Source organism: Eschrichtius robustus, chromosome 16 (genome assembly GCF_028021215.1).
Source record: "Eschrichtius robustus isolate mEscRob2 chromosome 16, mEscRob2.pri, whole genome shotgun sequence".
In the NCBI taxonomy this organism is placed as follows: domain Eukaryota; kingdom Metazoa; phylum Chordata; class Mammalia; order Artiodactyla; family Eschrichtiidae; genus Eschrichtius; species Eschrichtius robustus.
The window spans coordinates 86,245,058-86,273,036 of record NC_090839.1 but is presented as its reverse complement, the minus strand read 5'-3'; the positions used below and the strand labels follow the sequence as shown (position 1 = coordinate 86,273,036).

The window sequence follows — 27,979 nt, the reverse complement described above, 5'->3', positions numbered from 1 at the left end:
TACGGTGCTTTTCCCAAGGCCATGTAGCTAATAGGAGGCTGAGGCAAGATTTGAACCCAGACCTGCCCTTCTCAGTGTCCTTCTCCTAGGACTCGGGTGTCATCACCTTCCCAGATCCCTATACTGACAGGCCTCCCACCAGAAAGCACCATGGGCCACAGTGACACGGAGGAGGAGGGAGAGAAGCCAAAAGAAAGCAAGTGGTTGAGACGAACCAAACCAACTAAACCAGTAACCTGGTTTATTAACATAAACTGCACAACTCTGACCTTAGCCAACCAACCTCACAGCCAATGAACAAGCCCAACATTTATCAGCTTCTCGGGGATCCTCTGAGAGGCTCTGCCTCCTGCTCCCACAGAAGGGATGAGAGAGCAGGAAGGAGGTGCGAGCCCACAGCTATTCCTCACAGGAGGCCACGGCGAGCTCCCCTGCGTCGTCTCTGTGCTGTGGCTCCTCCCTCTGCTCCAGCTCTTCTCCAACATCCGCCATGAGTTGGTCCAGGTCCAGGTCACTGGAGGCTCCATCGTCAGAGGGGACACTTCCAGCCTCCTGAGGCCGTGGCTCCTGGGGTGCAGGCCCTTCTTTCCCCACCATGGGACAGGCCCCGGGAGGAGCTGGTGGGGTCAGGACCTCTGGCACTATTCTAGCTTCTTTTTCCTCAGATGAGTCACTTACTGGGGCCTTGCTTTGGGGAGCTTTAAATTTTTTCTTAGGGCCTAAATGAAAAAGTGATAAAACTGAGAGCCTTATTGGGTCATCTGTCCTCACCTTTTACAAGTCAAACTCCTAAATTTCTATTACCAAAACAATCTCTGGAAAAGATGACCTTTCTTAATAGAAAGAAAATGGGGTTTGGAGTCAGAAAGACTTGGATCCACAGGCTAGACATGGGTCTTGAGCAAACTTTAAACCCTTTAAACCTCAGTCTCCTTATCTTTAAAATGGCAAATATCCAGTCACAGAGATACTGAAAGAATTAAAGGGAACAAGTATAGAAGTATCTATCTAGCCGGCCCGCAGAAATATCAAAAAATGTTAATTCCCACCTCCTTACCATTCTCTTATCCCTGAATGTCCCTGAATCAAATCAAATAATAACCACCAAATGTTTCTACAGTGTGTGCTGTGTTCTACAATTTGGATGACACCCTTTTGGCCAAACTTTTTTTTTTTAAGTAATGAAAAGCTGTGAAATTGTTAAAAAATGATCAAAGGAGGGAAAATGCAGACATGAACCTCATTTCCCCAGTTTTCCCCAAGTCTTGAGCCTTACCTGGCTGCTCAGGTTCTGAATTCCCATGCCCTTTTTTCCCTCCCATTATGGGTAAAGGTGGAGGTGCAGATTCACTTCCCAGAGATCTCTTCATTGTCTTCCTTTGCGGGGTCCCATCTCGTCCATGTGCTCCACCTGCATCACCCCCAACCCCCAACCGTGAAGGACACTGGTTTATTTCTCACTGAGTGACAGTACGGCTAGGGTCCATAGACTCCCCACATTTGGTCTCCGCCTTGCATCTTCTGCTCATTTTCAATCTAGTGAGTCCTCTTGGTTCCTTTCTTTTCCCCAAATATTTCCTTTATTTTTCCCCCGGGTCTTCTTCTCTTTACAGTTCACCTCAGAACCCGCCTCCTCCAAGAAGTCATCCTTCTTGGCTAAGAACTTAAAACATTCATTCCACCTTTAACCTAAGATTTTATAATTCAACTCACAGAAGTGAGAAGGCTACAGCTTCCCTGATGACATTAGCATGAGTCTTGCTCATTTTCTCAGGCTCTGGAGCTGAGACGTCAGTAAGGCCCAGCCACATGCAGACTCTCCCACTCTGCTTCTGCCTTGCCTTAACTGTAGTACATGCCTCATTTCCAGCTGACTTGCTTACCTCTTTCCTTGGGTTTTTTGGTCTGAATTTTGGCTGGCTTGGGACCAGGCAAAGTTGGATCCTGAGAAAAATAAGGAGAGAAAAATAAGAAAATATAAATGAAGTCACATAATTGTGATTTAATAGAGTGGGATGCTACAGAAATGATGAGTGCACTTAAGGGAGTTCAAATTAGGTTCTGTGAGTCTGATACAATTTAAATCAATGACAGCACTTCCCTGGTGGCGCAGTGGTTAAGAATCCACCTGCCAATGCAGGGGACACGGGTTCGAGCCCTGGTCCAGGAAGATCCCACATGCTGCGGAGCAGCTAAGCCCGTGTGCCACAACTACTGAGCCTGTGCTCTAAAACCCACATGCCACAACTACTGAAGCCCACGCGCCTAGAGCCCGTGCTCCAAAACAAGAGAAGCCACTGCAATGAGAAGCCCGTGCACCTCAATGAAGAGTAGCCCCCCTCACTGCAACTAGAGAAGCCCCCACACAGCAATGAAGACCCAACGCAGCCGAAAATAAATAAATAAAAATTTTTTAAATGTTTAAAAATAAATAAATAAATGACAACAGAGATAAAAATGTTCATCCTTCCCATTCTATTTGTTATTAGTCAATGCAAGGCTTTATGCACAAGAGAAGGCAATAAAATTAGGCCACAAACATGATAAAAACTGGTAAATTAAAAATTAAAAGAGAAAGTGAAAAATCTACATTTCAGAGCTTCTAGTTTCCAGATCTACACACAAGGAGCTTGGAAGCTGTAACTGTGTTCTAACAACTAAAAAGCTGAACAGACTGAAATACCAATAACTCTTCTTAGATCCCTAAGAACGGTGAGGACACAGGGAAAACCTCTGCCCTCAAAACTGAAGATACACAGGCAAATACAGGGAGTCATGCTTATCAGAACATACACTCACAAGCAGAAACCACCAAGAGAACTAGTGTCAGGACAGGAAAACCTCAACAGTAATAAAGGAATTGCTCAGTGTGGACAAGTCTGAGAGTTAAAAACTCCAGGGATACCCAGTCATGGGGGACTTCCAGACTTTTTGTGAGTTTTACATCCAGGAGCTCAACCAGATTCTCACAGAAAATATCAAAGAAAAACTCCTTCATGCTTCCAGCAGGGAGAGGGGGAAAGAACCATTTTGAAATATACCAGAGCATTCTGTTCTTCTTAACAAAACCTACCCTCAGGAGAAACCAGTTAACCAGAGCCTAACCTACTAGGGTGTTAACAGAGCCTAACTGTCCTGGGGGTAGCGAAACACCCAACTTCAGCCCACTCTAATCATCCTGTCCCACCTAAGGGGGTGGGAAAAAACTAAGAAACACTGCGAAGTTTACAGTCCAGAGGCATAAGTTCATTAATAGACTTAGACCCAATCACAGGATATAGAACACTTCCCCTCCCCTGACACCTTACCACCACATTACTAAAGGTATATTTACAGCAGTACTTTTTACCTGGTACATCATATCTGGCAATCAAGAAAAAAACTACAAGGCATATCAAATGGCAAAAACACAACCTGAAGAGACAGAGCAAGTATCAAAACCAGGGGCTTCCCTGGTGGCACAGTGGTTAAGAATCCGCCTGCCAATGCAGGGAACACAGGTTCAAGCCCTGGTCCGGGAAGATCCCACATGCTACAGAGCAACTAAGCCCGTGAGCCACAACTACTGAGCCTGCGCTCTAGAGTCCGCGAGCCACAACTACTGAGCCTGCGTTCCGCAACTACTGAAGCCCGTGCGCCTAGAGCCTGTGCTCCGCAACAAGAGAAGCCACTGCAATGAGAAGCCTGCACACTGCAACAAAGAGTAGCCCCCGCTCCCTGCAACTAGAGAAAGCCCGCGTGCAGCAGTGAAGACTCAACGCAGCCAAAAATAAATAAATAAATTTTAAAAAAAAGTATCAAAACCAAACATGCTAGAGAATTATCAGATTGGAAATTTAAAGCAAATATGATTAACATGCAAAGGGCTCTAAAGGATAAAGTAGACAGCATTCAAGAACAGATGAGCAATGTAAGCAAAGAGATGGAAATCCTAAGAAAGAATCAAAAGGAAATGCTGGGGATCAAAAACACTGTAACTAAAATGAAGAATGCCTTTGACGGGCTTACTGGTAGACTGGTCACAGCTGAGGAAAGAATCTCTGAACTTGAGGATATCTCAAAAGAAACCTTCAAAACTGAAAATCAAAGAGAACAAAGACTGGAAAAAAGAATGCAATATCCAAAGATTGTAGGATGACTACAGAATGTATAGATATGTGTAATGGGAATACCAGAAGGAGAAGAAAAAGAGAAATATTGAAAACAATAGTGACTGAGAATTTCCCAAATTAATGTCAGACACCAAACCACAGATCCAGGAAGCTCAGAGAACACCAAGAAGGATAAATGCCAAACAGCCACACCAAGGCATATTATTTTCAAACTACAGAAAATTAAAGTCCTGAAAGAAGCCAAAGGAAAAAAAAAAATCTTACCTGATATGCTAAGGAAGGGGAGAAAATGGAATCATATAAAAGCTCAATCAAAACCACAAAAGGCAGAAAAAGAATGGAAGACTTTTAAAAGTAAGAAGAAAGAACAAGGGCAACAAATGAAAAACAGTAACAAATATTGTAGATAATAATCCAACTGTATTAATAATTACTGTGAACATCAACAGTCTAAATGCCTGTCTAAAATGACCAATTAAAAGACACAGATTGTCTGAATGGATCAAAAAAGAAGATCCAACTATATATTGCCTACAAGAACCCCACTTAAAATATAAAGACACATATAGATTGTAAAAGTAAATGGATGAGGAAAAATATACCATGCTAACACTAATCAAAAGAAAGCAGGAGTAGCTGTATGTTAATTTCAGACAGAGCAGACTTCAAAGCAAGTAAAGTTATCAGGGATAAAAAAGGGCATTACATAATGATAAAGGGGTTAGTTCTCCAAGAACACATAACAATCCTTAAAGTGTATGCACCTAACAAGAGAACACCAAACTACATGAGGCAAAAACTGACAGAACTGCAAAGAGAAATAGTTGATTCCACTATCATAGCTGGAAATTTCAACAACCCTCTATCAGAAATGAACAGGTTCAGCAGGTAGAAAATCAGTGAGGACACAGTTGAACTCAACGACACCATCAATCAACTAGATATAACTGGCATCTATAGACTACTTTATCCAACAACAGCAGAATACACATTCTTCTCAAGCTCACATGGAGCACTCACCAAGACTGACCACTGGGCCATAAAATACAAATTAACAACTCTAAAAGAAGAGAAATCAGGGGCTTCCCTGGTGGCGCAGTGGTTAAGAACCCGCCTGCCAATGCAGGGGACACGGGTTCGAGCCCTGGTCCGGGAAGATCCCACATGCCATGGAGCAACTAAGTCCGTGCGCCACAACTACTGCACCTGTGCTCTAGAGCCCGCTCGCCACAACTACTGAAGCCCACGCGCCTAGAGCTTGTGCTCTGCAACAAGAGAAGCCACTGCAATGAGAAGCCTGTGCACCACAACGATGAGTAGCCTCCACTCGCCACAACTAGAGAAAGCCCATGTACAGCAATGAAGACCCAAAGCCGCCAAAAAAAAAAGAATAGAAATCATACTATGTCTGCTCTTAGACCACAATGGAATTAACAGAAAGATAACTGGAAAAATCCCAAAACACATGGATATTAAACAACACACTTCTGAATAACACATAGGTCAAAGAAGAAACCTTAAGAGAAATTTTTTAATATATTGAACTAAATAAAATGAAAATACAACTTATCAAAATTTGTGGGATGCAGTGAAAGCAGTGCTTAGTGGGAAATTTATAGCATTGAATGATATATTAGAAAAAAAGAAAGATCTAAAATCAATGATGTAGGTTTCAACCTTAGGAAACCAGAAAAACTAGAAAAAGAGCAAGTTAAATCCAAAGCAAGCAGAAGAAAAAATATAATTAGAGCATAAATCAATGAAATTGAAAACAGGAAATCCATAGGAAAAAATCAACAAAACTAAAAGTTGGTTCTTTGAAAAGATCAATAAAATTGATAAACCTCTAGGTAGGCTAACTAAGAAAAAAGAGAGAGGAAATAAATTAATATCAGAAATTAAAGAGGCGACATCACTATAGATCCCAAGGATATTAAAAGACTAATAAAGGAATACTACAAAGAATGTTATGCCCACGAATTTGATAACCAAGATGAAACGGACCACTTCCTTAAAAGACACAATCTGCCAAAACTCACACAAGAAGAAATAGACAATTTGAATAGGCCTATATCTAATAAATAAATTGAATCAGTAATTAATATCCTTCTAAAACAGAAAGCACCAGGTCCAGATGGGTTAACAGTGAATTTTACTAAACATTTAGTGAACAGATTATACCAATTCTCTATAATCTCTTTCAGAGGATAGAAGCAGAGAGTATTTCCTAACTGATTCTATGAGGCCAGCATTACCCTAATACCGAAACCAGACAAAGACATTACAAGAAAAGAAAACTATAGATCAATATGTCTGATAAAGAGATGTAAAAATCCTCAACAACATATTAGGAAATCAAATCCAACAATGTATAAGAAGAATTATACACCATGAACAAGTGAGATTTATCCAAGGCATGCAAGGCTGGTTCAACATTCGAAAATCAATTCATGTAATCCATCACATCAACAGCTAAAAAAGAAAAATCATGTGATCCTATCAATAGATGCAGAAAAAGCATTTGACAAAATCCAACAATCATTCATAATAAAAACTCTCAGTAAATAAGGAATAGAGAGGAACTTCCTCAACTTCATAAAGAATATATACACAAAACCTATAACTAACATCACACTTAATGGTGAGAAACTAGAAGCTTTCCCACTAAGATCAAGAATAAGGCAAGGATGTCCCCTCTCACCACTCCTTTTCAACATCATAGTGGAAGTTCCAGCTAATGCAATAAGACAAAGGAAATAAAAGGTATAGAGACTGAGAAGGAAGAAATGAAATTGTGTTTGCAGGTGACATGATTATCTATGTAGAAAATCCAAAAGTATCAACTAAAAACTCTAGGAACTAATAAGTGATTATAGCAAGGTTGCAGGACACAAGGTTAATATACAAAAGTTCATCACTTTTCTACATACCAGCAATATACAAATGGAATTTGATATTTAAAAACACATTTATATACCATTTATATTAGCACCAAAAAAATTAAATAGTTAGGTATAAATCTAGCAAAATATATACAAGATCTATATGAGGAAAACTACAAAACTCCGGTGAATGAAATCAAAGAAGAACTAAGTAATTGGAGAAACAGTCCATGTTTGTAGATAAGAAGACTCAATATTGTCAAGATGTTAGTTTTTCCCAGCTTGATCTATAGAATCAATGTAACGTCAATCAAAATCCCAGCAAGTTATTCTGTGGATATCAACAAACTGATTCTAAAGTTATATGGAAAAACAATAGATCTAGAATAGCCAATACAATATTGAAAAAGAAGGACAAAGTTGGGGGACTGACCCCATCTAACTTCAAGACTTAGTGTAAAGCTACCGTAATCAAGACAGTGTGGTATTGGTAAAAGAACAGACAAATAGGTCAATGGAACAGACTAGAGGGCCCAGAAATAGACCCAGATAAATATAGTCAGCTGATCTTTGACAACGAAGCAAAGGCAATACAATGGAGCAAAGATAGTCTTTTCAACAAATAGTGGTGGAACTACAAAAAAATTAATCTAGGCACAGACCTTACACCCCTCACAAAAATAAACTCAAAATGTATTATAGATCTCAGTGTAAAATGTAAAGCTATAAAACTGCTAGAAGATAACACAGGAGAAAATCTGGATAACCTTGGGTATGGCAATGAGTTTTTATGTATAACACTGAAGGCACAATCCATAAAAGAAATAATTGATAGGCTGGACTCCATTAAAATTAAAAACTTCTGCTCTGTGACACTGTCCTCGACAATGTCAAGGGAGTGAGAAGACAAGTCACAGACTGAGGAAAAAAGACTCATGATAAAGGACTATTATCTAAAATAAACAAAGACAAATGAACTTATTTACAAAACAGAAATAGACCCACAGATATAGAAAACAAACTTATGGTTACCAAAGGGGAAAAGGGGGAGGAATAAATTAGGAGGTTGGGATTAACATACATACACTACTATATATAAAATAGATAACCAACAAGGACCTACTATATATCACAATATTTTGTAATAACCTATAAGGGAAAAGAATCTGAAAAAGAATATATATATATATGTGTGTATATATATATATATATATATATATATATATGGCACTGAATCACTGTGCTATACATATGAAACTAGCACATTATAAATCAACTATACTTCAGTAAAATAAAAAATAAAATAAAATATACAAAGAACTCATAAAACTCAACAATAAGAGGGCTTCCCTGGTGGCACAGTGGTTAAGAATCCGCCTGCCAATGCACGGGACACGGGTTGGAGCCCTGGTCTGGGAAGATCCCACATGCCACAGAGCAACTAAGTCCGTGCGCCATAACTACTGAGCCTGCGCTCTAGAGCCCGTGAGCCACAACTACTGAGCCTGCGTGCTGCAACTAATGAAGCCCACACGTCTAGAGCCCGTGCTCCACAACAAGAGAAGCCACCACAATGAGAAGCCTGAGCACCGCAACAAAGAGTAGCCCCTGCTCGCCGCAACTAGAGAAAGCCCGCGTGCAGCAACCAAGACCCAATGGCAGCCAAAAAAATAAAAATAAAATAAATAAATAAATTTAAAAAAAAAAAACTCAACAATAAGAAAATAAACAACTCAATTTAAAAATGGGCCACACACCTTAATGGATATCTCACCAAAGGAGATATACAAATGGCCAGTAAGAATATAAAAAGATGCTCCACATCATATGTCATCAGGAAAATGCAAATTAAAACCACAAAATACCACTACACACCTATTAAAATGGCCAAAATCCAGAACACTGACAATACCAAATGCTGGCAAGGATGTGGAGCAATAGGAACTCTCATTCATTGCTGGTGGGAATGCAAAATGGTACAGCCACTTTGGAAGATAGTTTGATGGTTTCTTACAAAACAAAAAACATACTCTACCATACAATCCAGCAATTAAGCTCCCTGATATTTACTCCAAAGGAGTTAAAAACTTATGTTCCCACAAAACCATAGTTATAGTGGCTTTATCCATAATTGCTCAAACTTGGAAGCAACCAAGATGTCCTTCTGTAGGTGAGTGGATAAATAAACTGTGGTATATCCAGAAAAATACAATATTATTCAGCCAAAAAAAATTAATAAATGAGCTATCAAGCCATGAAAATACATGGAGAAATCGTAAATGCATAGTTGTAAGCGAAAGAAGCTAGTCTGAAAAGGTTACACATACTGTATGATTCCCACTATATGGTATTTCAGAGAAGGCAAAACTACGGAGACAGTAAAAAAAAATCAGTGGTTGTCAGTGGTTGAGGGGTATGGGAGGAAAGGGATGAGTAAATGGAACACACAAAATTTTTAGGGCAGTAAAAATACTCTGTATGATACCATAATGATGGATATGTGTCATTATACATTTGTCCAGGCGCATAGAATGTACAACACCAAGAGTGAGTCCTAATGTAAACTATGGACTTTGTGTGATTATGATGTGTCAATGTAGGTTCATCAACTGTAAACAAATGCACCACTCCGGTGGGATGTTGATAACAGAGGAGGCTATACATGTGTGGGGGCAGGAGGTACATAGAGACTCTCTGTACCTTCTTCTCAGTTTTCCTGTTAACATAAAACTGCTCTTAAAAAGTCTTTAAATATGAAAAATATACGTATTTCATATGCCTGAAAACAGACTAAGGAAATAAAATAATGAATATCCTAAGTGTTCACACAGGGAAGAAAGGAGAGTGAAGAGAGGCAACCTGCTATTCTCTGAAATTGCTCCAGTAGGAACCAAAGAACTACAGTAAGAACTGAGATTATAATCAAAAAATAAGTTCCCAGAGATATGAGATATTAGAGAGAATAACTGAGGAGAGAGGAGACTCTCCTTCCCTGAAGACCCCCTAAGAGATAAAACCAGCCAGCCAGTCAGGGCTACTCTGACGCAGGGACAGGACGGTTCCTTAGAAAATATAAATCCATGCTAACCAGATGCCCTACAGCAATCTCCTAAAAGGAATCCCCAAGATCAATCTTACTTTTTTCTGTTGCTCTTCCTCCTCTTCCTCCAACTCTGACTCTTCCTCTAACTCTGACTCTTCCTCTTCTTTCTCCAAGCAGGAATCTAAGCTGTTAGCCCCAGAGAGCATTACGTCTAGAACAGGAATAGGAAGGAAAGGCTAAATAATTTATCTGATAAAATAGGTGATGAGTTAGTGGAGCTGATCCCAGAGAATCAGTCTTCTAATTCTGCCTTTCAGATCCAAGTCACATTTTCTCCACGAAATCTGATCCTAGATTATCATGGTTCCACCCTTTTCAAAGTCCTGTCACTACTCAACATGCACCCTCCCTCCCTACTCCCTTTTTTTCTCCATTCCTCTCTCTACCCATCTGTGCATCCATCCATCCTGGACACTTGGTCAATGGCATTCATGGAGAGCCTCCTATTATAGAATCCAGAACTAGGTTGATAATATTGAATATAAAATAAAAGCTTCAGTTGCTGCCCTCAAGAAGGAATCCCTTCCATCTCTCTCTAGTCTTTAACCTCCTACTCATCCTACCTTTTCCTTCCCCACTGTTGTCAGATCCACTGTATCGGCTCCAGAAACCAAACAGGTTAACCCGCTCCTGAGGGAACCAAGAAACAAAAGCACCATCTACTACTCTCCCAGGGGCTATTTTTGTCCTCTGTCTTCAAGGTTTTTAGTTATAGAATTTGTATTCATATTCCATACCATTTTCACTTGAAATTTCATACTTTCTATCTAGATTTTTGTAGAGCTTAACTATTATAATATGTTATAATATTATAATATACAATATTATTATAACTTCTTTTTCCAGTTTGTTTATAATTCAGTTAATAACTGGGAAGGGGAGATTCACTGTCATTCTCTACCCCACCCAAAAGCAGAATTTGAGGGTAAAAGCTGACTCCACATAAAAGAGAAGATAAGGTACATACACCTGAGACTCGAAGTTAAATAGGTTGGTGGGATTCCCCCTACCAACAGTCCCTGTTTGGACTGAGAAAAGATCCCATTTGTCCAAGGGTAGGGAAAAGAATGGATGATTTAAGGCATCAAGGGAAGCTGGCCTGGGAAGGAAAGACTAGTTTTAGGACTAAGACTGTGTAATGGGGAAGGACAGCCGGTTTTCTACAGTAGGAAATGTATAACTTGCTTTGTGTCCCAAGTCCCAAAGAGAAGCAGGTATGTGATCTAAACTTTCCCACCTGAATACTGATCTGCTCTGCCTCTTGAGCCATCATCAGGGCTGCCCCCAGTTTCTGGCTGCAGTCCTTACTCCTGCACTTTTTCTGAAATGAAAGAAGATTTCAGAAAAGTGACTCTTAACATACTGCTACTCACCAGACATTATCTTCACATTTATTTCCAGTTTCTGGTATTGATATGATACTCCTATTCTTAATCTTTTGAGCTCAGAGACACAATCCCATCTTATACCCAAACAAACTTTTCATCAATTTCTAGCAAAATTTTCAACCAACATTTTGGTGTCCTCTCCAAAGTAAAGCCCATGGAAATTTGTAAAGGCAAAATTAAAGGAGTTCAGATGACTGTACTTCTAAGCTTCTCACAAGTTTCTTTAGATCCAGCTGCTTGATTTAGTACTCACTGCCTGATTTTCTAAGGTCCCTGAGCTCCTAAACCTCTGCTCATTTGCAAGGCTCATGAAGCCCAAAGTGATTATAGGGAAGAAATATTATTTAGTTAATTCAGTGGTTCTCAACCAGGGGAGATTTTCCCCCCCAGAATATATTTGGCAATGCCTAGAGACAATTTTTTGGTTGTCACAGCTAGGATTAGGGGTCTTACTGGCTAGATGCCAGTAGGATGCCAAGGATGCTGCTAAAACTCCTACAATGCCTAGGAATCTCCTCACAACAAAAAATTATCTGGCCCAAAATGTCAAGTGTCGAGACTGAGAAACCCTAAGTTAATCTGTGCCTTCATTTCTATCACACCTGCTTTGGCTAAACTGTAGAAAACCATGGTCTTTAGGAAGGCCCTCTATCTGCAGACAGGGAAAGAGACTAAGAAAAATCATTATCCTGCTGCAATCCTGGTAGAAAGAAGTGTACCTCATGAATAACCTCACCCTTGCACACTTGGTCAGATATGTACTTTCTCCTGACACAGCTTCCCCTGGGAGAAATCAGGTTTAATAAAGGGAAGATTTAGTTTTTCAAGTTCCCTGTATCACAACTGACCCCTGAGGGTTGCTCACCACTCCAGCTAACTCCAGGGATAGCTCCTGGAAGTTCTTTAGCATGTTGACTGGGATCCAAGCACGAGAGACCGTTTCTCCAAAAAATGTCACATGGTACTTGGACTGTAATAAAAAGATGGTTCTGTTATAGCCTCTTGTCCTTCTTCTTGCTTTGGCCCTCTAGCCAGAAAAGGCAGGAGAAGAACTGAGGATTCACAAGGAAGGAGGGGCTGGGCCTTGTCTGTTCCTTTAAACCTGACCCACATATCCCACCTCATTCCATTGTTCTTCCATCCTGACCTCAGGAGTCCTAACCAAAGCATATTTATCAAAACATAAATGTCCTAGTAATGAATAAATTTTAATTAGATACAAGTTTGTTTCTATATCTTTTTGTCACTCTAGCTAAGAATCTGTTTCTGCTTGTGTCTGCTGGCTATGTCTATATTTCTAACTCTGTACATCTGTTAGGATGGATTTGTTCATTACTTTGGCCTGAGCACCTACCCACCCTGAATCAGGAGAACTCACCGGCAGGGAATCAAGATGAGATGCAAAAAGAAAATATTCCCCCAGGTCAGGATCAGATTCTACCATGCCTGGCCACCTGGAGAAGACAGATGGGTGTAGGGGATGGAAGAGAAGGGGTCAGGTGAACAGAACACAAACTCATCAATATACATGTACATAAAAGGGCAATATGTTTTGCAAATAAAGGACCCCCAAAATACACCCCTCTGTCAACCCTCCACAGTGGTCACTACCAAATGATTGAAGTGACTTCCATCAATGTACAAAGAAGCTCAGAATCTTCCTAGTAAAAATATCTTATCCTTCTAGGCCTCCTGGCAACCCTGAGAACAAAATCTTCTGACTAAGGACATCTCCAAAAAAGAAGCTATTCCACCCTTCCTTGTTCTCTTTACTTTGTATATCTCTCATTTCCCAATGTCTAAAAAAATATCTTAGAGCCACTCTTCTCTTTCTACCCATCCAGGGTAGAACTGTCCAACCCTTTTTTCCGGGGAGATACCATCTCCATCGTGAAACCTCTAGAAAACAGGTTCTTTCAAAGCCTCCAAGCTTAGCACTTTATATTCTCCCTCACCCATGCTCTTTCTAAGGCAGGTACCATTTCCATTATAAATCCCTTCCATTTCCTTCCTTCCCTGCTTGAATCTACCACTCCCAAGTTCATGAAGGATGTTCTGACTCTGCCATAGCGCCCTACCAGGGGTAACCGTATTGCTTGGCCCAGATGATGGATCCTGGGATGTAGGAGGCATAGGCCACTTCACTCTCATGCCCTGTCCAGGTCTCCTCAGGGATATCACAGTGATTATACTCCAAATCTGCCAAAAGAGAGGAGGAATGAAGGGATGGAAAGAGCCTCATAAGGTGAAAATCTGGATGAGGGCAGAGGAGAGGACAAGAAGAAATTGGTATATGCAGCAGGTAGGACCAAAAGGACACCTGGGAGACCCATGAAGGAAATGCAGCCAGAGCCTGGAGAAGTAGGAGTGCTGCCTCGTTATGCTCTGTAGAAAGAGACTCCAAACTTCTACCTACATCCCACGTGTCTGACCCTGCTTCCATCAGTGTAACATCATGAAGGTAATTTCTCTGATATTCTGTTTTCTCATCTGTAAAATAGTTGGGCTAGACTAGAGCTTCATAATCTCTTTCAAGTAGTTTCAAACATTCTAGAATTCTAAGCCACTGAATCTCTCTCACTGGCTTTTCCCCATACATCCCATATCCCTTCCTATCTGCCAACCCAATACCAACAATCTAATCAGATTGACAGGCTCAAACCAATGCTGAAGAAAACGGAATTCACTCAGAACATACGTTTAGATTCCAGGGCTCTCCTCACAACATAGCTCTTCATGGTGTCTTCCTCTAGCCCTTTATGCCAGATTCATCTTGACATGACAGCAAGATCCCTCCCTCTCCCCAAACACTAACTACAAGGACCCCTGGAGTCCTAACTATACTTTTGTCATATTTAATCTAAAGGATGAAAGCAGGGAAAGAAAGGGACAAACAATAAAAACTGAAAAAAAATTTTCCACTCCATTCTACCTGTATTCTGGTCACAGGACCAATTATCTGGGAGGACTGAGGGGTCAATGTTCCCACGTAGCCGCCTCCATTTCTCACAGTTTGGGGAGGAACACTGGACCCAGACTAGACATTGACCTGTCACAGGAAAAAGCCTGATATAAGAGACTCAAAAATATGTTCTTCCTTCTTCAATTTAATTAAAATCAATATACTCCCTGCCACCACCACCTCTGCCAGAATCACATAGCCTTAGAGATCAACTCATTCAATCCCTAACTTATAAATGGTAAAACCAAAAGCTCAGAGGAGATAACTGACTGCTAAAGATCAGTCTAAATTGGTGGCAAAGCTGAACTCAGAGCCCAGGTCTCACATCTCAATCTTTCTCCTATACCATGCTATCATCTCTCCTCCCCCAAGGCAGAAAGGAGTGTTTCCTGTATTGACAGTTCTTAAAAAGGATGTCTGGCATATTTCTGGCTAGTGCCTCATTTCTCTGAGGACATGTCACTACTAAAAAGTTCTTCTGAAGGACTAACCAGCACCTCTTTTGTGCACAGCATCCGGAGTTCCTGTTTCAACCTCAACAAATTAACCTGACACCAAATCACCAAGTTGCAGCCTTTGGGACCAACAGCCCTGAGTTCACCCCTCTCCAAAAGACAGGTTTAAGCCTATCGTTTCTCAAACTATTTACTTCAGGCTGTGCTCAATGGCCAAACACTCCTTTTATCCATTACCTTCCAAACTCTCATCTCCACCTTTCTCTACCCCCACATCTTCTAAGTTGACCCAACGTCCCACAAAGCCTCTCCTCTCTCCCTCCCAAACTCTTCCACTATGGTCTTTGGGATTCCAAACAAAAGCAACAGAAGTCCACATGTCTTCAATCTCTTCTCTGAAATTCTGCCTCCTTTCTGAAATCTGGTGATGCGCTAATGACACTGCCCCAACCCGACCCCACCCCACCGCTGAAGCCCTCTAAGAAGAGCCTGTCCTTCTCACATACCCCACGCCAGAAAGTGGGGTCAGCATCATCCTTACTCCCCATTGGCACTTGCAGACCATTACTATCCTCCCTCCTATAAAACCCTTCCTCACTCGAGGTCTATGCCATGGGACTACACTGCCCTCTCATCACCCTTGTCACGATGCTGGCATCTGGTTCAGTCTTCTCCTCTCTACCTCCTGCCCTCGTAGATGACCACTACAGTCACAGGGGTAACTCACAAGGCACCCCATATGTTCTCCTCCATGCCACCTCGGTAACCCCCTCACCTCAGGAACCCACTCCCACCCTGCATGCCACACCCAGTCATCTGCAGGGACCGCGCACTCCCCTGAACCACTTATCTAAACCCCTGTCTGATAAAAAATGCCCCATCCTTCCACCTTACTTGCTCCAAGACCCCTGTGGCAACTTTCACTTTATCTAGATCTCCAATCCACTGGCCCCTGCCTTTCTCTCAATCTAGTAGCAATTAAGATTCATTGTTTTTCTTCACTCTGTACTTACGCAGGTTTAATTTCCTTAGATTCTCTTGCAGACATCAACAACTCCCTTTCCCTCTGTCCTTCCTCCCACCCAGCTAGCAAACACAATTCTGAATGAACCCACTCTACTTTTTCTGTGCCTATACTCATTTGACTGAGCATTGCTAGAGAAAAATCACTGACCAGCCACATAGGTATACTATATATTCACAGCTAACAATATCAACCAATACGTTTCTCTAGTAAGTTCACTCTCCCACTGTCAAATTTTACCTTGAATGCCGAAACATACGGGATGCCCTCCATCCCACCAAAATCATCCCTCAGAAAAGCAGTTGGCTTACATTTGGGTCCCTTCACAATATCTCATATTATGGATCACCTTCTCAATTGCTTTATTTTGAAGAATAAAGTACTGGTTGAGAATGATATATTAGTCTGAAAAGATAGTTTCCAATGATAGTTTTGGATGTTTACAGAGGTGACCTGGGAAGACTAGAAAAAAAGAGTGGGGGCAAGGGCCAGGGACCATAAAAGTGAACAGAGATCAATCAAATAAATGGTGGTTGTAAAAATAATGAATGTTCATGAGGAAATGAGTGCGGGAAAATCATCCTAATGCTATAAAACTAGATATTTATGGTTTAGGATGAACTCTCCAATGACAGTTTTTAAAGACATAGAGTTCCTTAAAGTTTCCTTTCAAGCAACTTACAAAGAAGAGAAGAGGTGTTTGAAAACTGTGTTTGAGGCTCATGATGTGGCTCTGTGATCATGAAGGCTGATGTCATAGACACAGGTCAAGAGCATTTCAGTTGACCGCTCATTCTTGAAACACTAGCTTTCTTGGTTTCCGTGATCCCTCATTCTCCCGTTTCCCCATCCCATCTTTCGGGTAACTCCCTCCTCAGCCTCCTTTACTGAGTTCTCCTCGCTCTCTGTCCAATCTCTAAATCTCTGAGTTGGAGTTCCAAAGCCTAATCATGGGTCTTTACTCCCCATGCTGCACTTTCTCCTGAGGCCGGCTCATCCACTCCCTCAGCTTTGAAATCCATTTTCACACCTGACAACACACAGATGTACGCTAACAGCCTCTGTTCTGAGCTCCCGGTTCCTATAGCCATCTTGCTCTTTGATATCTCTATCTGGATGTCTCACAACGATCTCAAACCTAATGGGCCCAAACCCAAATGCTTGATCTTATCCTACAGAACTGTTTTGTCCCACCTCCTTTCACATAACTGCTCAAGCCAGAAGCCAATCATCTTTGACAAACCCTCTCCTCTCTCTCACCTCCCAATATCCAGCTCATTACCAAGTTCTGAGAATTTTACCTCTAAAACATATCTTAAAACCATTCACTTCTTGTCTCCTTCATCATCCTAATCCAAGCCACCAAAACATCTAATCCTAGCACTAACTTCCTAGCTGGTCTACTCTTGTCTCCCCATACTCCGTTCTCCAATTAATCACCAAAGGGATCCTTTTAAAACATCAATTTGATGATGTCACTTCCCTGGTTAAAACCCACCAGGGACTTCCCACTAAACTTAAGATAAAATTCTCACTTTGTAACACGGTCTTTGATCTAGCCACTGCCTACCTCCTTACATTTATCCAGAGCCACTTTCCAGCCTTGTTTCCCTTGCTCTCTGAATCCCAATTATACCAGCTCTCTTTCAGTACCTGGAGTACGACAATCTTCACCTTACCTAAAACTTTCTCCTACGCTTCACTTGGCTAACTTCTAGTCTTGTTCCAGGTTTCAGCTTAAATGTTATTTCCTTATAAATGCTTTCTCTAGCTGACCCAATCTTAATTAGGTCTCCACCATTTCCTCTCGTGACATTCTTTTCCTACCCTTCACAGAACTTAATGCAAATTTACTGGATATTCCCTTTCTACTTCCTGCTCCAGGAGCACCCACCTCTCCTTGGCAACTGTGAAAAACAGGAAGAGTGGATCATTAATAGGAAGAGGCTTACACAGTCGCTACAGCCACAATTCAACTCACGAGCACTGCCAAAGGAGTGAACTTCCATCTCCCAGGCTAAAATCTATCCCTCGCCTTAATACTGAGAGTTACAGGAGAGGGAACACTACTACCCAGACCAGCCGACTGCCCACATTAGACTTATACCTCCAGCTCTTTATACTGATTGCCATGTCATTACAACACGAGGAGTGGTTTACTGCCCTAGACTACCTTGTTTCGTACCTGCATAGTCTTCCTAGAGTTTTCTTTCAAGTATGTACAAACCATATTATTCTTCTATAATCCAAATTATATATATACGCATGCTTATTAGACACCAGCTGACTGTTTAGTCCACTGTTCCTTAATCTTCGGGTTCTGGTTTTTGGTTTTTTTTTCTTTTTTGGTGCAAGCCTGTTTTCCCCCAGATTAAGTCTACTTATTTTCAAAATTTTAAACATACTAATATATTGCATGATCTATTTTATTTATCATACTAAAATTTCCCAATATTACCAAGGTTATTTCACACAATGTATTTGTTTGTTATCTATCTAGCACACTAAAACTGTAAATTCTATGACAGCAAGGATTATCTATTTTGTTCACTAATATATTTCTAGTACCCAGCACAATGCCTGGCATATAATATAAGGCATTAAAAACTATTGTTAAAAGAATAAATAAATCTATATGCATCCTTATTTCCCTCCATCCAATCTGAAAGGCTGTGTCCTTTCGGACTCAAAATAAACCCTCTGGTTCTCTTCTCATTCTCTTCTTTAATCTCTCCCTCTCTATAAACAATTTTCCCTCAGCATATAAATATGCCGACAATAAAGAGGTCAAGTGTCTTTCTTTTAAAAGAAAGCTAAAAAAAAAAGAAAGAAAAATCTTCCATCTACTTTATACCCACTCCCCTTTATTTACTATTTTTTCCCTCCTAGTTTTCACATCTAAACTAATTGAAAAAAGTATCTATTCTTCAACCAACAATAACCTGCCATTCACCCTCACCAACCCCTATGGTTGCTCTAATCAACCCTAATGATTTCCTAATTGTGATATCTGTTGATTTTCAAATCTTTATTCTTTTTGTTATCTCTGTAGTAGCATTTAACATGGCTAAACACTCCCTCTTTCTTGACATTCTCTCCTCCCCTGGAATCTGTGATACCACACTCTCCTAGTTTTCCTCCTACCTTTCTGAGCTTTCTCTTAGTTCTTCTTAGCTTTCTCCCTGGGTAGCTCTTCCTCTGCTCAACCCTAAACATTATGTTCCCCCAGTGTTTTTATCCAATGTTCCCTTTTCACTCTACACCCTCTTCTTGGAAAATTTCATCTATTCCTATTGATGCAGATGACTCCCGAATCTGTATCTCCGAGAGCCCAGACCCCTTTCTTGAGCTCTAAAGCTCATCACAGACCCCCTAACTCATGCAAAGCTCAATCCATCATCTTCAACTTGCTCTTTCTTCTATATTTTCCACTTCAGATCATGATTCTTCATCCACTCAGTCACTCATGCCGGAAAACAGGACCATCCTAGAGGCCTCACTCTTCCTCAGCTCTCATATCCAGCAGCAATCATATCATATTGATCTTGCGTCCTAAAGATCTCAATTTTGTCTCTTCCTCTTCACTGCTATTGTCTGTCTTCCTTGCCTGGATAATTATTTCTATGGGTCTAGTTTTTCTCCTGCCAATCCATCTTCCATGCTAGTGCCAGAGCAAGCTTTCTAAAATGCAAATCTTATCAAGTTTTGCCTACTTAATGTCAATGGTTCCTCTTTACTTTTAAAATAAAATCCAACTTCCTTAGCCTGACTTGTAAGGTCCTTTAACATCTGGTGCTTACTTGCCTCTAGCCTTATCTCCCCCATCCCTACAACCTCCTACCCCCCAAAATACCCAAAAGCTACAAACATTAGCCCTCCTCCATTACTCTGCCAATAATTATCACTCTGACCCCCATCCCCACCTTAGTTCGTCTGACTAAATTATACTTCAAGATCTGGCTCAAATGATATCTTTTTCTTGGAAACTTTTCCAGGACTACTCCCAATTTGTAGCTTTCTTGTTGGCCTTCCTCACAAGCTTAGCTCTCGCGCGACAGGCTTATATTTGTTTCCTCTGCATTTACTCAGTACCTCCTAAAATGCCTAGAATTTAGCAAGCACCAAACACCTGTGGATTATATGACTGAATAATTGAATGAATGAAATAGTTCTCTCTCTTCCTCAGCACCATATCCTCTAACAAGCAGCTGTGAGGGATAAATTATAGTCTTTGCATAATTTCCTCTAACATCCTAACCCTTACCTCTGTCCTCCACCTCCAATTTTCAAGCCCAAGTAGGTTTTTCAAACCATGGCTGAACTCACCAAAACCACTTCCCTCTCCTTTTTGTTGGTCCCTGATCTGAGAATGATCCTGAACTGTTTTCTTCAGTTGGTCTTTCTGTTTGTGCTCATGTCCACTTTGGGCTTTCTCCATTTTCTCATCTTCTGGGAAGATAAAAGAAAACATTGTAGGGTAGGGAGATGAAGAAGAGAATCTTTGTAGACAGTAAAGGCCAGTTAAAGAAGGAAGAAGAATCATAGCTCAACAGTTTCAAGTCTTGGGCTGAAAATTCTCAGTATGCCCACTGTCCAATTCCCTAATTTCATGGAGTAAGTACTTGAGCCAGGTGTCAAAGAGTATCTGACTATACTTACGAGCGGCCTTCTTTCTTTTGCTTAAGGAGAGTTTATTGAATTTCTTCTCAGAGGGTGCAGGATCTGGCTGGCCTGGCTTAGATGTCTTTATCTCAGGGATTACTCCACCTTCCTGAGAGGCTGAAATCTCTAGAATATGCGGTATCACTACCCTCTCTCTGCAAATAAGATTTTTAATTAAAAGGTATAAAGGGGCAATTTGTAGTACCCCTCTTTTGAAAAAACCCAAGGATAAAAGTTAGGAGGACAGAAGAATTGTAAGCTCTCTATGGCCTCCTGAGGTCATTTTATCCATCTACTGGCCTATTTTTCCCAACTCAACTCAAGTGTCTTTCCTGAGATGAGAGAAATCTATAGAGATATGAAAAATGACTAGATAGATAGATAGATGGATAACCATTTATCAATATTAAGTCTACCCTGTGATCAACTCGCCTCACTGGGATAAACTTACCCATCAGCATTATTATTATCAGTAGTAGAAGAAGCAATTCCTGGTTCCTTGTCTAACTGGGTACATCTTGTAGGCTGGGCACAGGAAGTCTCTGCAAAATCAAGGCTAGATTCCATCCCTCCCAAAACAAAATACTATAAGCAGAGAAGCAATTAAAGAAAACAACTACTCCATTATTTCCAACTGTAAACTTTCATTAAAATATCTCCCGTCAGTTGCCTGGAAGAGCTTACCTTTGGACTTTTGCCACACCATAGAAATTTCAAGTTTGTTTTTTTTTTTTTTTTTTTACTATTTATTTATTTATTTATTTGGTTGTGCCAGGTCTCAGCTGCGGCAGGCGGGGTCCTCAGCTGTGGTTCACAGTCTACTTAGTTGCAGCTCACCGGCTCCTTAGTTGTGGCATGAGAACTCTTAGTTGCGGCATGCATGTGGGATCTAGTTCCCCAACCAGGGATCGAACCCGGGCCCCCTGCATTGGGAGCGTGAAGTCTCAACCACTGTGCTACCAGGGAAGTTCCAACTTTCAAGTTTTTTAATTCTCAGGAAAAACTACAAATCTATATCCTTCTGCAAGCCTTTCCAGATTGATGTGCCTATTCTAGGATAGCCAGGTAATATTAATTTTATTTTGTGTACATAACAGAAATTTTATGTACCATGTTTTATATCATTTGTTCCTCAAACTTTCTCTAGGAATGGAAGTATACCTAAGAATAGCTGAAAATGTCAAACCACTGTCCTTAGCCTCATGATCTTATGGAGAAGGCCTCACGACCTATGCTATAGAGTTCCTTATTCTAAAATCAAATTCCTGAGCATATGTTAAAGCAGTATTAGAAACAGAAATATACAAGGGTAAATGGAGACAAAGTTCTTCAAATCTGGGAAAAATAATTTATCTTTTCTATGAAGATTGTAAACATACAGAAATAAATTTAAATTACATTTAAAAAATCTAGATGAGACTATTTTTATATTCTGAAGTCAATGTAATCTACTTTTCTAAAAGTCTGTACCCTCTGTCTAAGGTGGTTTAGCTATAGTCCTGTTGATAGAAGATGAAGTATTTAAAAATATTTCAAAGTCTCATCTAATATTTCCTTACTTAGAAAGATGGAAGGAAGGAGAGAAGCTATCGACTTACTCTGCCCCTCAGATAACAATTTCTTTGCCAAACTGAAACTCTTTTTCTCTCACTAAAAGCCATACCCAAGCACTCCTGGAGAGACTTCTGTAGCACAATCTGGACAATCTCCTCAAATTCTGCATTGGTAAGAGTTGATTTTCCCTGCAGAGAGAAGGGCAGGGGAGAAAAACTGCTCATCTTTCCCCAGTCCTCCTCTGTGACTAGTCAAGGAAGCCTCCTTTAGATGAGGCAGTAAGTTCACAAGACTGAGAGCATAAAGTCAACCTAAGGATTCCATAAATTCTATCCCAGATCTCCTGGGAGTAAAGGAGTCAAAGAAAAGGAAAAAGTTTATAAAATTTCTGTCTACTTCTACTCTCACCTCCATCCCACCTCAGCCCCTCCCTGCCCAGTATGCCCTGCTAAACGCTTTCATCAAAACACTTTTTACCTCTTAGAGAAGAAAATAGAAGCCCCAAAAAGAAATCAAAAACTGAAACTACAGGATGAATTTTCCCTGTGGGATTTACCACATTCAAATTTATGTTATAAATATTTAAACGTCTTCTGAAATGAAAAGATCCTGTTTGCCCAGGCTGGGTGACTAGGAGAAACTGTCCCACTAGAGCCCATCATTGTGATTTTTACCTTTTCCTTCTTCTCTGCTTTCTTGTTGTCTTGAGCCCTTCCTTTTATCTCCTGGCCACTGCCTGTACCATTCTCTTTGGTTGTTTTCTCCTTCTTCTTCTCTAACCTGGCCTTTAGCAGGCTTGGCCTGGTCTCTGCCTCTGGGGAACTGATCCCCAGGATCTCCTCCTTCGATGAGTTAAGGTTACAGGGCATCAGGCTATGCAGTTTTTGTGCAGGTGGGGCAAAGGTTTTCTTTGGTCCCTTCCCGCATTCTGAAAGAAATGTGATCATCAAATGGAATTTATGAAATATAGAATCTAACACAGAAATTGCCAAACACTGCCACTGATTGACCATATCAGAATTATCTGGATATGAAATATTGATTATAATATTATAATATTATATTATGAAATATTATGATATGAAAAAATAATAATTATTTAACAAATTCAGATTCCTAGGCCTTCCTTCCCCAACCCTCCCAGCCCCCGACCCTCTCATCCCTGCCCTAAGATTCTGATGAAGTAGTTTGAAGTGAGGCCCAAGAATCTCTAATTTTACAAGGCTATCTAGATGATTCTGATGCACTACCAGGTTTAAGAACCACTGAGTAAGTCAAAGGTGATAAATATAAGTATGCAGGAAACTGAATTATTCAAATGTGAAAATTTTTAATTTGCTTGTTTTAACTTTGCACAAAATTTTAGGGGAAATTAGAGAAATTTTTAAAAACCTAGTCAAAATCTACAAACGATGCAATGAAAATTGTACTGATCCTCCCAGGTATAAGTAATGTATCTTTCTTCTGAGCTTCCATAATACTTTGTACCTATCCTGTGGCATTTACCACATTTAAATTCATGTTTTAAATATCTAAATGCCTCTTCTTTCCCTATGAGTTCATACATTTCTTGAATAAGACTGTTTCTAAGTCAAATATATTTCACTCAAAGTGTCTAGAAAAGTAGTAACTTTAACAAAGTGGACATGAAATACATGTGAATTGAGCTTCCCTTTGGAGGTAAAGGTGTCCAGATGACCAAGGGCTGAGAAAGAAGAGGAAAGTGACTCTTGACTCACCGTCTTTACTCTGCAAGGTTGTCATCATTCAGCTCAGAAGCTACACTTTTCTTTATGCCTCTGTTAGAAAAAAGAAATGAACTGCTATGACTCTGAACATGATTTTTTAAATTTTATTGAAGCCTAGCTGATTTACAATGTTCTGTTAATTTCTGCTGCACAGCAAAGTGAGTCAGTTAAACTTATATATATTCTTTTTCATATTCTTCACCATTATGGTTTATCACAGGATACTGAATATAGTTCCCTGTGCTATATACAGTGCTGATCGAACATGATTTTAAACTTGCTCCTCTCCCTGTCTTCTTGGGTTCAGGGTCTCTTTGCCTGGGACACTTGAACTACATTTTCTGCCTTCTTGACTACAATTCTACTCCTCAGCAGTGCCAGTTACATGCTGGAGGATAATAAGAGTTGCTGTTTTAAAGATCAGCAACAATCCTTAGTGTTTTAAGTTTCTAGAACCATGTGCAACATGAGGTAGGCACTTGTAAGTAGGTAGAAATGATAGTGGTAGTGATTTGTTAAAAAACAAAATTCAGGGGCTTCCCTGGTGGCACAGTGGTTAAGAACCCGCCTGCTAATGCAGGGGACACGGGTTCGAGCCCTGGTCCGGGAAGATCCCACATGCCGCAGAGCAACTAAGCCCATGCACCACAACTACTGAGCCTGTGCTCTAGAGCCTAAGTGCCACAACTACTGAGCCCACGCGCCTAGAGCCCGTGCTCGGCAATAAGAGAAGCCACCGCAGTGAGAAGCCCGCGCACCGCAACGAAGAGTAGCCCTCGCTCACCGCAACTAGAGAAAGCCCGCGCGCAGCAACGAAGACCCAATGCAACCAAAAAAAAAAATTAAAAAAAAAATTCAACTGAGTAAATTTTGAGGATCTTATTGGCTTTATTCAACAATTCACGAATTGGGCAGCATCCAATCTACCAGATAGACAGGAGCTCCAAGGAGCTATACAAAATTAAAGACTTTTACAGGCAGAAGGGAGCAGGAACAAGGAAGTAATACTAGGCAAAAAAAAAAAAAGCAGGTTGGTCATACAAGGTTATTTTCCTTTAAGGGACTACTGGAGTCTATCAGGCAGATTACCCAACTAGTGCTGATCAGGCAATTCCTGATTGACTGGTTTAAGATTCCATTTCTGGGAGACCTAACATTGTAATTAAGTTGTCTTGGTTTAGTGACTTGGAGCTTAGCATAAGCAACCCCATTTGGTGCCTCTTATTAAAACAAGACACGTTTTTAACAGCCAGAAATATAAATAGTAGTAGAGTAGTGGTAGTAGGGTGTGGACAGTCCTGGGAGTTAAACAGTGAGTTTTCTTCAGAGGGATAACCTCATTTCACAAGGTTCTCCTAAATACTTAGAAAAAAAAAAAAAACCTATAAATTCTCCTACCTAATTCAGACATCCCTATGCATAGAGAACCCCCTTTATTAACATCACTATAATGTATATCTTCCCTTTACCTAGATCTTCTAGTCTAATAAATTTCCGAATGTGCTGGATTCTCGCAATTTCTATTCATGGCTCAGAAATATTTAGTAATCAGCAGAGGTCCCCAGAGAAGCTAGTAATAAGAATCTAGCATATTCACTCTATATCCGTAGTTTATCTGTAGCTATCTACTCACAGATGTCCTATACGATATCAGCATGCTTCATTATTTCTACCAAAATTGTGACTAATAATAATGAATAACACTTATTGAGAACTCACTATAAACTTTGGATATGTCATCTCATTTAATTCTCCCAATACATCTATGAGATTGATACCATTTTACAATTGGGGAAATTGACGCTTAGAGGGATTTAGAGACATTAAGTAATCGATAAAGTGGTAAAAATCAGGATTAGAATCTGTCTGATTTATAAGTTTGTGTTATGAACTGTGCTACTCTACATCCCAATCGTCTAGTTCAGTAGTTCAGTGCTTCACAATAATTTTAATATCACAGCACACATGTAAAGCACACATTAAAAGTACACAATGAAACACACAGAAAATATTTCTAGGTACTCTAGGGTAAAAGGACCAGGCTGCCCACATCCATATAAAACTGAGGGATGGGAGTGGGGGGCCTCCAGCCACACTAAAGGCTGAAGAGGTTAACATCTCTACACAGCTATAAGTCATTTGTGACCCAGCACAGTGCCAAGACTCATCTTGTGATGTTCCAAGAACTTGTACATTTTTCCAGTTTTCACTTTCCACCATTAATATTATTTCTACCCAGCTGTGGTTTGCCCAAAACCTCAGTGTTAATACATGGTAGAGTCAAGATGAACCCAGGTTTTGGCTTCTAAATTCTAATAACATGTCTGTTCTTCTCAGTGATCTTATTTCTGGCTGTTGGTTTTGAGTGCTTTGAAGGCCCTGGACCTGAAACTCAATCTTCCAACTCTGCCATCTGCCACTATAAAGAGATCCAAAAGCAGCATAAAATGGATCTTTGGGTTCATACAGTCTTCCCTCTAAAGGGGCTGAAAATTTTACGACCCTCAAATGGCCAAGCTAAACACTCAGTTGTTCAGGGTGTAGAATTCCTCCCTCCAGATCCCAAGATGAATTCAAAAGGTACTGGAGACTTGACTTAGTGTGGCCACAGCATGGCTGAATATAAAGTATTTTTAATTTTTTTTTTTTGGTATTTTTCTGTTCCTTTTCTTCATTCCATAAATGCGAATAATTGATATGCGCTATTCTGCAGTAACTACTTTTCCTATATATTAAGAAGCACATTTTATCATTGTTTCCATCTTAACTTTTCACCACCAACTCCCAAACTTATTTGACTCTGGAAAAAAAGCAAGTGGGACATTGGGGGAGAATCACTGCAGCAAACTGGTCCCTTCTTTATGATAATGCTAAACAGAAGCCAGAAACTGGATAAAATTAGGCTGCAAAAGGAATAATAATAATAAATGACAAACATATCTTCTTCCAGACTCTAGAATTCCAAAAATGATCCTGAGAAGTCCCTATGAAGACAATCAGAATTATAAAACTACACTAAATGAGAAAAACAAAATGAAAATTAGTGTACCTGAGATGACAAAATTTGATTTTTTTAAATGTTCATCTATATAAGATGCTTGTGTATCCATAAACTATCTCTGGAAGAATACACAAGAAACTGACAAAAGTGTCTCAGCAGATTGGAAACGGGTGGCTGGGGGTGGAAATGAGCTCTCTACTGTACCCTCTTGTGTAACTCTAGCATTTTATACATATACCACCATTTCAAAGTGATTTTTTAAACTCTATTTTTAAAATAAAAAGAGTATTTTAATCAACCTAAAACGGCAAAATTTTTCCAATATTTAGGTTCAAATCATTATCTAAACCTATACTGACCTCTCTAGGCAAAAGTGTGTTACTGGAGCCCCAACCAACTAGATAAAATTGTGGATCACTGTTGAGTTAATAAGATGTAGTAAATATACAAGCAGCAATGAATACTGGTTTTCCTTAACCTACAGTGAGGGTGTGATGAAGAACATTACTTTTAAATAAAATCTCTAACCTGATCAATAGAGAAGGGAAAGTCTGGAAGTCACTGTCTGACAAGCCAAGTCTCTGCTCCTCTGTTTCAGGTGAAGTATTTTCTCCCACAATAACGAATGTTGAAATCTACTTCAGAGAGAGAAAAACAATTTTAAGGAAGTTAATAAATATACAAAATACCACCAACTTTCACCTGGCCAGCTATGAGATGACTGGGGGCTCTAGACCCAGGAATAGGGGCTCTAGACCCAGGAATAACATTTGAGGTTCTAATTTCTTTTTTCTGACCTTAGATGAAAAAAGAGAGACCAAAAAATCCAATAAAGCTTTAAGTGTGAAAGTAACAGAAAGTTCCATAACCAGATCCTAACTACTGAACTGACATAAGAAAGAAGGGTGAATAAGGAGGGGAAAATAACTTAGAAATAATAAAGGGAACCAAGAGAAGGTGAATGAGCTGTTCCAAAAAATAGTTTTCTTTCATTTAGAACACTAAAAATCATGACACTGATTATAGAATGAAATCACCTAGCTCAGCAGATCTCAAAGTGTGATCCAAAGACCCCTGAGGGCCCCCTC

At 40.1% G+C, this 27,979-nt stretch overlaps 1 protein-coding gene across 1 annotated transcript; it reads right to left on the bottom strand.

Moving 5' to 3' along the window:
• Positions 1-263: 263 nt before the first annotated feature.
• ZCWPW1 (zinc finger CW-type and PWWP domain containing 1) lies at positions 264-27,517 on the bottom strand. Its single transcript, XM_068566019.1, has 17 exons — positions 27,420-27,517; positions 23,882-23,941; positions 22,817-23,070; positions 22,252-22,330; positions 21,040-21,130; positions 20,586-20,743; positions 20,253-20,375; positions 14,418-14,534; positions 13,564-13,684; positions 12,864-12,939; positions 12,351-12,455; positions 11,335-11,418; positions 10,661-10,727; positions 10,133-10,248; positions 1,884-1,944; positions 1,277-1,411; positions 264-719 (listed from the first exon to the last, which is right to left on the bottom strand). The coding sequence occupies exons 2-17, from the start codon at positions 23,907-23,909 to the stop codon at positions 400-402; spliced, it is 1,935 nt and encodes a 644-aa protein (XP_068422120.1). The 5' UTR covers positions 23,910-23,941; positions 27,420-27,517; the 3' UTR covers positions 264-399.
• Between the last annotated feature and the right edge of the window lie 462 nt (positions 27,518-27,979).